This window comes from Micromesistius poutassou (assembly GCF_964030765.1).
Source record: "Micromesistius poutassou genome assembly, chromosome: 7".
In the NCBI taxonomy this organism is placed as follows: Eukaryota; Metazoa; Chordata; class Actinopteri; order Gadiformes; family Gadidae; genus Micromesistius; species Micromesistius poutassou.
Genome location: NC_140277.1, coordinates 8,757,415 through 8,769,365, shown reverse-complemented (window position 1 = coordinate 8,769,365; position 11,951 = coordinate 8,757,415). Strand labels below are relative to the sequence as shown.

At 46.2% G+C, this 11,951-nt stretch overlaps 1 protein-coding gene across 1 annotated transcript in view; it reads right to left on the bottom strand.

The window, feature by feature from the left end:
- Positions 1-3,369: 3,369 nt before the first annotated feature.
- LOC311350172 (protocadherin-15-like) overlaps positions 3,370-11,951 on the bottom strand; it is a gene marked incomplete at its 5' end in the record, with an annotated part of 188,434 nt that continues 179,852 nt past the window's right edge. The window contains 6 exons of the mRNA XM_084470183.1: positions 3,370-4,043; positions 4,203-5,229; positions 5,441-5,543; positions 6,475-6,545; positions 6,703-6,741; positions 7,487-7,508. Coding sequence (XP_084326309.1) covers positions 3,406-4,043; positions 4,203-5,229; positions 5,441-5,543; positions 6,475-6,545; positions 6,703-6,741; positions 7,487-7,508 — 1,900 coding nt within the window. The 3' untranslated portion in view covers positions 3,370-3,405. The remainder of the gene's footprint in view (positions 4,044-4,202; positions 5,230-5,440; positions 5,544-6,474; positions 6,546-6,702; positions 6,742-7,486; positions 7,509-11,951) is intronic.

The window sequence follows — 11,951 nt, the reverse complement described above, 5'->3', positions numbered from 1 at the left end:
AAAATCCCCACCACCCTCTCCACTAGAAACCTGGTTTGCCCCAAGCGTGTCCTTGTGTGTCTTCGTAAATACAGAATTACCTTTCAGCACAGAGAATCATTGAATAAGGCTTTATTAAATGTTCTTAAAACTTTAACACATTTTTAGGATGTATATAAAAATCTCAATATCTTATATTAATTATGCTAAAAATCATAGGCTGCATAGTATTTTAATCGTGCAATGATGAGTAGTTTGTCTGTGTGTGCATATGTACCTTTGATTGGAGGCTGGAGTTTCCCCTGATAGGATAAAACCGAGATTAATCAGCATAATGAAATAGTAATTCACTAATACATCACCACACAAAAACTTAATGCACACTTACCTTCCAGGTATAATTCAACAGATTTCCACATTGTCTTAACATGTTGCATTTTTTGCAGGGCCATATGTTTATTGCAGTTTCCAGATGCAGTTTTCCAGATGCAGTTGTTCCAGGGCAGTTGTGCCTGCCCACGTGAGCCTAGTTTGTAACCTTTCTGGCTAGTGTGTTCCGGCCCAGGTAGTTCATTGCTATACTGACTATGTGAAAGAGGAAAAAATGTGTTTTAGCTTTAGTATATGCAGCCTCTCTCTGCCTTAGTTTTAGTTGTTTTCATGTTGTTTCTGCCCTTTGTTCTTGTGCAATGTAGCACTTTGAGATCATTTGTTTGATGTAATGTGCTTTATAAAGAAAATGTACAATTATTATTAACCCTAAATATCTCCCGGGTAAACCTAATGATCGGCTGGGTGATATCATTAAAAGCCGGTTTGTAATGCTGCATGAGTATAATGGGTCTTTGTTTGTGGTGGCGGGAGGCAAGAAATTCAAAACCCAGGTTTCTATTTTCCACAGAACGAAAGCCTTTGTGCTTTGCTAGACGTACCTTTTTCATGGCCAATTTATTTTCAGAGTGTGACTTTGAGCCTTCGTGGTGGAAATGGCTGTACTCCACTGCGGTAATCACTGCACTGAGTGACTTGCAAAACATAAATTAATATTTAATCATGTAAATGATTCATTCTCTTTAATCCCTAAACATTTCCTTTTTCTTTCAAAAGACAAACTACTACAAATAGGGGGTGACTCAAAGTGATGTGACTATGAATTCTTTCATACTTTCTTAAAGTAGTCCAACTTAAGAATGTAATGCCCATAATTATTATACATTAGCATAGAACTTTTTATTCTGAGAGTCTGATATAACATTTGGTTGTGTTTTTCCCTCCAACATTGGGGATATAATGTATAAAAAAACTATTGAATAAAATCGGAATCATGTAAAGGGGCTGAAAATATTACATTCTATCATTACAAATCTCTATATAAAACAATGTGAAATTGTCACTTCATCATAGTTCAATGTCGACACACATTTATGCATTGTTCATTAACGTCACATGTCCATCGGTCTGTTCTCTCTGTGATATAAAATAGACAAAAATAGTTTTTTGATTTTTACACATATTTTCCAAAATCATTGTCAGGTGATCAAAAACAAAATAAATGACAATCTTCATTATCGCAAATAAAATATGTTGGTAAAATACATTTTCCATTTACTAACCATATATAGTATATAATCATTTTTTTTCAAGAGCCGTAGTAGTACAAACATTTGTTTAAAGGGGACATATTATACCACCAGGTGTGAGTGTGATTAGCCATTACAAGCCGTTTTGAAAATGTGCAGCTTCTGACATCACAGTTCGGCATATCCACCTATATGTATGACAGAACGTTTGCTACAGTTCACTGGGTAGGCTGGTAGACTGATCTATCCAGCTGCACATTTTCAAAACGGCTTTGGCTAATCACACCCACACCTGGTGGTATAATATGTCCCCTTTAATAGATTCAAACAAATTCCCACTATGTTATATAATCTGATTTTGAATGTCTTATATAATTATAATAATAATAATAATAATACCAATAATCATAATCTCTCATTGCTATAATAATAGTGAGTTCAACTCACTAGAAAGATGAATGCAGATTTTAAAATGGTGTTTGAGTACAGTTAACCATTTAATCTGACATAAAAAAGAAGAAGTTTGTTTGAGGCACACATTGCTTTGCTGGACAATACTCTATAGTAGCCCTCTCTGTGTCAAGTATTTTTCCAACAACTTTTTTGACAACCCATACTATCAAACAAAAATTTCATTCAAAAACATTCAAATACACGTCACCTGTCATAAACAACCATAAGAGACAATGGGCCCGGTCAAACATATATAATTTCCCCCTGCTCTAAATGAAAAAAAAAAAAAATCTAAACACAACACATGTGGAAAAAGGAAAAACAAATCACAATTAAGGATTATACAAAAGGGGGAAGACAAAATGAAAACATAATCTCTGTGAAAAGTCAGTCAGAGTTTGGTCATAGGTATGTGCAGGCAGTTCCAGGGCCCCATCCACAGCTCCTCCTCTTCCGATAGCGTGTGGTCGCTATGGGACTCCAGCGTCTCTCTGCTCACCTTGTGATTGTCCACAAATGTCTCCAGCTCGTCTGCGCCACAGGCCGGCCCCATGGCCTTGGTTATGCTGCCTTTCGAGCCAAAAGTCTTGAGGTTTGTGATGTTCGACCCCGGGGACCCGCAGCAGATCTGGGTGTTGAGGTTGAGGTTCACGTCCACGGAGGAGGTGCTGGAAATGCACGTGTTGATGCCGTTCCCCGTCTCATTCTCCGCCACTTCGATGTTGTTGATGGGTATGTTTTCTTCGTGGGTCACGGCCAGCTTGTCCAGTTTCTTGAACTGCTTGCCGAGTCTGCAGGGAGAGCCCATCTTCAGGTTGTTGGGGTGGGTGAGCCGCCTGGTGCGGACGATGGTGCCATTCTGGGAGAGGTAGACGTTCCCGTTGACGTTGCTATGGCTGCTGGGGATGCTGGGGATTTGGTTACGCTGGGTCTCCGTGCCGCCGTCTTCTGTGGTGGAGCCGGTGTTGTGCTCTAGGTGGTCCACCACTAGCTTAATCCGTTGGTTACTCCCAGGCTGGATAAAGAGACAGTAAAAACAGCATGGGTTAACGTAGAACTACTGACCTTCCGTTAACTTGCACTCACAAACCTTGATAGTTGGGCAAAGAATCTCATTGAAGGTATAAAGCAAAAAACACTGCAACACAGCAAGCAAGATCTCACTCAGCAGAATCAAGGCCATTCTTCTTGAAAAGAAGTAGGAAATAAAGATTGTTAAGAAAGAAAAATGCACTGATAATAGAGAAGCAGAAAAACAAGATTTGTTGTTCAGGCGAAAGGAGAGAATAAAGACTATATTTGAAATACGCTGTAGGGGCACACGATACTTCACTCCCATGCGAGGGTAAGTGAATTGATTCACTCTTACTTTACAAAGCACCGTATCTCTCTTCTAGAAGGCAGTGTTGTTCCCCTCAGAGTCAGAATCCGATGTTTGCCTTGAACCACTTGCAGTCGTGGTGATGGCGTCTTCGTCCACCTCTGTGATGGGGGACAGGCCTCCGTACATCTCGTCAGAGGTGGCGCTGCGCATGTCTGTGCTGTACTTGGGGGGGGCGTAAGGTGCGGAGGGTCCAGGCCCATCGGAATCTACACTGGATCGCCTGGAAGACGGCGCGTCACTCAGCTCCCCGGCCGACTCCTCCTTGCTCTCATCACCGGCCTCGGATTCGGCTTCATCGGAACCTCCGCCCTCGCTCTCCTCCTCGATGGTGCCTTCGGACCCGCGGGTAGTGATGGAGCCGAGGCTGCCCCTTGAAGACCTGGACTTCTTGCTGCTCCTTCCCTGCGAGCTCGCCTCTGTTGCCTGACTGCCACTAGAGGACTTGGCGTCCTCGGAATCGCTTGCCTTCGAGCGACTTTTGCGGGAGCTGCCGGACTGGGAGCCCTTGCTGCCGCTGCTGGCCTCCGATTCAGCGTCGCTGGCAGTTCCTGTCCCGGACTCTGCCGCACTGCTTTCTTCGTTAGACTTCTCAGACACCCCTTGACTTGCTGAAGACCTCACAGATGATCCGGTTGCGCTGGAGCCATCTCTGCTTCCACTCTCACTTGCACTGCCACTACCAGTCACACTAGCACTAGCACTCCCACTCCCACTACCACTACCACTTCCGCTTTTACTTCCACTTCCACTTCCACTTCCACTACCACTACCACTACCACTACCACTGCCACTGCCACTTCCACTACCGGCTTCGCTGCTCCCCGAAACTCCAGTGCTCTTGCTGGCATCTGTAGCAGAGGACTTCATGGATGAGCGGGCAGAGGATCCGGATCCTGAGGCGTCAGATTCTTCCTCATCAGACTCTTCACCTGATTCTTTTTCTGTGCCTGAACTCTTCTCTGTACTCGAATCCTTCTCGGAAGCCGTACCTGTTCCGGACTCTGTGCCTGACTCTTTCTCCTCGCTAGAATCTTTCTCTGTTCCCGATTCCTTTGTACCAGATGTCTTTTCTGAATCTGAGTCTTTCTCTGAATCAGAGTCTTTCTCGGTTCCTGACTTGCTCTCCTCATCCGAATCACCAGACGCCTCAGGCTCTTCGTCGGAATCGACAGTGCTCTCGTTGGCGTCATCTCGATCCAGATCCACCTTCAGGTAGTCCTTGTCCTCACTGCCTCTCTCTGACGACTGATCGTCAGAGCCCTTCTCCTTCGAACTGCCGCTGCCACTGGCCTCTGGCTCGCTCTCCGTCACGCTGATGGACACCTTGGACTTCCTCTCATCCTCACTGGCCACCTGCGAGCCCTCCTCATCCAGCTCGCTGCCGGACTTCGCCCGAGGTTGCAACCTATTGCCCAGGGTGATTTTCCTAAACACCTTGCCCAGGCGGCTTCGGGAATCCGACTTGGTATCAATTTGTCCAAAGGCCGCCGGCCCCCCGCCAGCCAGGCTCTCCTGGCTATCGATGCGACGTGCTGACATCAGCTTGGCATAATCTTTATCTTTCTTCCCCACGCCAAACATCTTCAACATTTTGGCCTTCTTCCACGGTGATCGGGCAGGTGATGTGGCAGCAGATGTCTTCGCTCCTCCCTTGCTGGCTGCCAGTAGTTTGCTGAGTTTCATGATAGACTTCAGCTTCTTGGCAGCCTTGGAAGGCTCCACGTCCTGAGATGGCCCGGCCTGCTCGATCCCACCCTCGGGAGGCAAGTCACTAAATCCAACCCGCCTAGGTGGACCTCTACCGGGCATCCTGCCACGACCTCGGCCTCGGCCCTGTGACAGCCACATTCAGTTGATAAACCGGGTTAATCCACCAGATAACAATATCAAAACTCTGTGTGTGGGTGAGTGTGAGTGTGTGTTTGTATGGGGGGGCATTACGATATATGAATATATTAGTCAATGCCATAATGTTTTGCACTATGATTAAGCATACTTTTGTCAACAGTTGTGGGGGAAAAAAACATCAGTAGAAATTATGTACCTCAGAGTAGTAGTAGCCATCATCCTCCATAATGACCTGTCCGTACTCATCATACATGGGAGGAATCAGCTTCCTGCGACTGCCGTACTGTGGCATGTCGTACCTGGGGAGCAAAAACACACCATCCAAACTTAAATTGATGATACCAGCTGATTTTCTCCTAAAAATACATCACATTTTGCTAGGCGATATTGGATTTGATGACCCTTTTGATGACCCTTCATGTGGTTATCAAGATGTAATTGGTGGAAATAATGTGCATATTTAAATATATAACACAATGTTCTAAACATGCCAGCAGGTTTTACACAGTTGTATGATTGTTTCCGAAGGAATGACAGAGACACTGAAAAGGCAAAGATTTAGACAATGACAAAAAGGGATCATTACCAGAATGTAGCACATTCATGTAGGAATTAATGCACCCTTTGGAAATTTATAAAATGTGAATTACACCATTTATTTTTCGAATATCTAGCTATCTAACTATCTTATATCTGTTTCAGGATCAGACACGACTATTTCTATCACATGTTGAAGTTTCCCTAAATATTCCCTACCACAGTGTCGTAGCACTTCATAAACAGCAAAGTTTTCATCAGGAGCTACAGCTTTGTGTTCCAGCTTTGTTTTGTCTCTTCATCTCTCCTTCAGACCCTATGGGCAATGTACCACATTGCAAAAAAAAAACCCCTTCTCACCCACCATTGCTTAGCCCTGGGCAGTGTTATTGATCTCATTGGATGAAAGAGAAGAGGGTTAACACTTCAGGGGCCCAAATCACCAGCACTGCTCTGGGTTAAAGAAGGACATGGTATAGATGTACTACGGTGTGCCCATCGACTCCCTCTAAAAGTCCCTGAAAGGCTCCCGTTCTCCAGCAGAAAGGTTATTTCTTTAGCCAGAGAGCAGATGAATGATGAACGCCTCTTAATGATCACATTAAAGAAAGCAATAAAGATGAATCCTTTGTAGACAGAAGGAGAGATGTGGAAGGAAGTGGAATAATGGAAGCACTGGGCTGGAGAACTCACCCCTGGTCATAATTATAATAGTCCTGTGCGTAGTCCTGGCCTTGGTCGATGCCAGACTCCATAGAAAGATCCTTAATTTGGGGGGAAGAGCGAGAGAGAGAGAATTAAACATGATCATAAGTCATTAGCGAAGCATTAGGTAGCAGCCAGCGCCGTACTTGCAGAGAAAAGATGCAGTATAGGAAAGAAGAATAGAAGGAGAGAATTAGGAGAAAAACCTGGTTCTACCTCAGGTCTGAGCAGAGAAGGCCTCAACAGCTGCTGTTGCTTCCCGGGGTTAGTAAAAGACAGAAGGGGAAGGTCGACAGAGGAAGGGAAAAGCCAGGAGAGACAAAATACAGAATACAGAGTTCAAGGTTACTATTAAAGCTTTAGAGAGAAGAAGAAGAAGAAGAAGGAGAATGATGTTACATTTCAACACTGTGGCTCTGATACGAGACAAACGGATAAGATGAGATGTTAATGGCTTCAAAGCAATTTTAAACATGGCAGGACATGATGGGGGGGTGGGTGGTGGAGAAGCAAGCACCACTTGAAACGAAGAAGAAATTAGCAACTCAAAAAATCTTGTGGTAGGGTTTACGTGCTGAAGGTTTTACACAGGCCAGCTTTTAACAGTTGATTTCAAACCATTTATCTGTGTAGAGTGTGTCTATGAAGGCCTTTATTCCCTTTGCATGCGTGGAAAGGAAGACACTGGGAAAAAATTATTATCTGTCAGATAGACAGAGATTTTTTGCCCTTCTACGAGCACTCAGAATGGAATACCAACCACTTTCAAATAAAATTTAAACCGTGATGTCAAAAGTACTTTGGCGGAGATTGCATCTTAATCTTATTCACCGTTTCATCAAGTTGGTGAAGGATCAAAGAAAAATAGTGGGCTTCTTAGGACTCTACCGGATGCATTTAGAGTGACAACAAAAAGTATTGGCACACGATGAATAATAACAAAGGGGATGCAATTATAATAAATAATGGTAAAAGAAAGACCGGAACGGTGTAAGCCTACCTGGCGCCCGCGGCCCCGTCTCCTGTGTGCCGGAAGAAAAGAGAAATTTAGGAAACAAACAGTGAGTATGGATAGATAGAGCAAACAGTTCAACTGTTTTCTGACAACTGATGGGTAAAAACAACAGCGGTTAAAATAGTGCTGACGATTTAATATATTTCTGTCTTACTTACTGGGCATTTTTTTTGTCCATCACACAGGCTTGTATGGATTTATTTTATTCATTCGAAAAACCAAAGCAAAGGAGAAAACATTGGGCCGTATTCTTATCAGTGGATTTAGGGCTCATTCCTCTTTATCCATATCTAGGCGACCCATCTCAAGGTTGTATGCAAATGAAAAGCGGTTTGGAAATGGCCTTTGATATGTGCACCAACTGCACATTTAGCACATTCCTTGAAAAGAGAAGTATTGGTCCCGACAAATAGTGGGAATACATGAATAAATGAATGAACCGATCGACCAACAGACGAGCAGACCGCCTGACCGCTTCAACAAATCAACCAACCCACCGACCAACTAACCAACCGGAGAAGCGAACGATGAACGGGATGAAAATGCTGAAAAACCGAGACACTTTTTCTCATTAGCAGTCAACCAGCAACCTGATGCCAGTGTGCAGTCCAGACAGAAGGCCTGGATAAATATATATAATTATAGACATGACCAAGCAATGATGTGAGCTTCTGCTACACTACAGTCATCACTTATTATAGGGTGTGGTGGTGACCACGTCGGTATGACCCTAGCATCCTCCCCCGCCCCCCCTGAGGCTAAGTGCGTTGGGTGAAGCAGGGTTTGATGGATGACCTTCTGCTTGCTGGAGCCTGGCTGCTTGTGGGAAACAGCAAGACGAATGGCCCAGTGGACAGGTTTAGCAGACAGGCCTTTTAACAGGAGGGGAGTTGGTCGGGAAAGGTGGTGGTGGTGGAGGTGGAGGTGGAGGAGTGCTGCTGGGGTGGGGTGCTTTGGGGGACAGAGGTGTAGAGAAAAAATGGGACTGTAGACCTATAAGAGCGAGTCATCTGTCGGGCGTAAAGTTGGTCCTATGTTTCCATGATTGGAAATCATAACCACTAAACAACAACAACAAAAAAACAACATTGACAGAAACGTTGATATCGACTTGTTTTCCAGTTACCAGTTCACAACTGTTCTCGAATGCATTCTTGAAAGGGACAGAGAAAAGTAATTTGAACAGCATTGTACAACCAATGATAGAATCACATAAAATAAATCAAGAAAAAAAAGGGTATTTTTTCCATTAAAAGGTAGACTTCACTCCGGGTTGTGAATGAACACGGCCACAAGTCACCTGGAGTCGTAACCCACGAGTTGTGGGCTACGACTCCTAACAATGTTCTGCACACTGGGAACAATGAATACTGGCTACCCTTTGGATCCACTCCATCAGGGGAAATACAATGGGAACACAAACAGGGCTCTGAATTGCTCTGGAGAAAGAGGGTGATATGGGGAGAGATAGAGAGAGATAGGGACAAAGAGAGAGGGACAGAGAGAGATAGAGGGACAGAGAGAGAGAGAGCGAAAGAGCGAGAGAGAGAAAGAGAGAGAGGGACAGAGCGAGAGAGAGAGAGAGAGACAGAGAGGGAGAGGGAGAGGGGAGGCAGCGGCTGAAATAATTAAGCAAAGGGTCTCAAAGCTTGGAAACAACACATCAAGAGTGCGTGACGGAAATAGAAACGACAAGAGAGAGGCAAAGAGCAGGGGTGGTGGGAAACAAAAGGCGTGAGCAAACACAATGGGAATGAAGGTGAGGGAGGGATGGGTGAGAGAAGGGCCGATCGCAATCCAGAGTCTTAAGGGGCCGATCCAATCGTCAGATAATTGGGTGGGAGGAGGAGGCACCCGAAAGACAAGCCTTACAAGAAAGGAAAAAAAGAAGCGAAAAAAACAAACAAAAATCTGGAAAAGACAGGAGACAGGCGACCAGGGTACAGTAAAGGATTGAACAAGGGAACAAGGAGGAGGAGGAGGAGGAGGAGGGCGATGGCGGTTGACAGTCCCATCGGCGGCAGGCTTTTGTGTGTGAGGATTGATTGGTGGTCTAATTAGCGTGCTACGGCGTGCAAGCCAGCCCTGCATGGAGGGCTCCATCAGGCTGAGGGGATCTGCGGAGGCATGTCAAGAGACATGTCCCCCCCCGGGGGTCCGCTGCCTTTCTTCTGGGCTAACTCGGCATGCTGGGAAATGCCAGGCGCTGTACCCTCTCTCCGGTCTATACCACTACACACGCCGCTTTCCCTTTTGTTTTTGTGTTCGGTAAAAATCTGTTATCGATTTACCAGCAAAAAAAAATTGCAAGCCTCTCTCTCTCTCGCAGTATTTAGTGTTCTGTTCCAAAACCTGGTTGAGCAGAATAAATACGGATAAATACGAAGACAAAAATTGGATCACTGCTTCATTATCTGCAATAAAAGACGTTAATGGAGTCGACCTGATTTTAAATATATTTGGGATTTTGAGAAAAAAAATAAACAGACAAATGAACGCTCTGAAGTTCCCTTTGAGCCTCCATTAATCTTTATTTTTGATCCGTGGTTCATAGATTTTATTTAAAAATATTATTATCCATCTTATGATATTGACTTGCCAATTTGAGCTCATCCCAAAGCAACAGTGCCTGAATATTTTATGCCGGTGTCTCTTTTCATGTATTACTCAATGTAATTGCAATATTTAACTACTAAATTTAGCTACTGAATACATTTCATATCATATTAGTATTATCCTTGTGGTCGACCTATCCTTGGTGGTAAAGACTATTCTACTGTATGTATAAATGACTTAGTCTGTCAATTAATTAAAACAACAGTGAAAATCTGGATTAATTTTATTATCCTTTAATTATCCGTAATTAGTTGACCTCCATCAGATACCTTTACCAAGAGGAAGACGCAGATTTCATTTGGGATTTACGACGTCAAAAGTCTTTGGTTTCTTAGCTTTTCCTGTTACTATTGAACCCTAAATAGCAATGCGGACACATATTTATGTATGCCTCATTACCAAGTGCCACTCAAGCTCACTAAAGTCATAGCAACGTCCATACATAGCATCTGGCTATTACAATTCTAATACCTGGTACAAAGAGATAGTATTAATAGTATATTGGCTACGTTAAAAAAAACATGACCCTTCAATGTGGCATGGAGATACAAAAAGAAACTGACAGAATAGTAAAGAATACAATAAAGAAGAAAAGAAACAGGGAAGGAGCATGAATCAGAGCAGAGTGGACTGGGAGAACGGCTGCTCGAGCTCCATGAGTTCCTGAGTCGCCACGTGCGAACTGTTCCACTTTAATTGGCTCGTCGGCTGTGGAGCGGCAGCCGTTTTGACTTGGCTCTTTGCGGTTTCTGCTGACAAGTTTGTGCGGCTTTCCGTGCCCGATTTAGAAACCGAGAAATCGGGCGTGCTGTGTCCACCGCCGTCGTCTCCTCCTCCTCCTCCAGAAGAGCTGGTTGGAGCGAGGGTACCGACACCACCACCACCACCTCCGCCGTCACCACCACCACCGGCTGCCTCTTCCCCCGTTGGGGCGCTCTTGTTGAATTTGGGCACCTTGCAGCTCTTGTCCACCTGGCTGTACAGGTTGGCCACAGAGCGTTCGATCTCAGCCAGGTTCTGGATGTTTCGGAGGATACCCTTCAGCTCCCGTTTCCTCTCTCCTCCGGCCTGCGGGTGGGGAGGGGGCGGAGCCAGGACGCGGGCTGACACCGGTCGGAGGGAAGACACGGGGGGCAGGAAGGTGGGGACGAACTGCACCGTTGGCCGCGGAGCCTCACCGGCGGCAGGGGAGGGAGGTGGGGGAGGAGGTGGAGGGGGAGGAGGTGGGGGAAGGGGAGGAGGTGGAGGAGGAACGCGGCTGGGGACGGGAGGAGGGGCGGAGGGCAGGGGGCATTGGGGGTCCTGGAGTCTTGGGGCCTGGTAGCTGGAGGGCGGGGGAGAGGAGGGGTGGCGGGGCGAGAGGGCAAGCGAGGATGGAGGGGTAAGAGGGAGTGGAGGAGGAGGAGGAGGAGGAGGAGGAGGAGGAGGAGAGGGAGGGTGAGCTGGAGGAGGAGGAGGGGAAGGAGGGGGAGGGGGGAGGGGGAGGAGGAGGAGCGCGTGGCGGTGGTGGCGCCTGCGAGGGAGGTGGAGGAGGAGGCGGGGCGGGGTTCTCGGGGGGGGTCGGGAATCATCTCCACGGTGATCTGGCAGGGTTCGTCCGCCATGAAGCCGCCGACGGAGCCGATGCTAGAACCAAATCTCTTGTGGAGGAGCGCCTCCTCCTCCCCCTGGGTGATGATGATCCTGGGGGCTCCTTCGTGGCCCGAAACGGGCGTGTAGGGCCGGTCCAAGATGGAGAACAAGGCCTCGGGGCTGATCTCCAGCGTGTCTCCGTCGCCGTTCCGCTCGCTGAAGCGGACGTCGGCCGAGCGCGTCTCCTGGCGGTAGTCAAAGC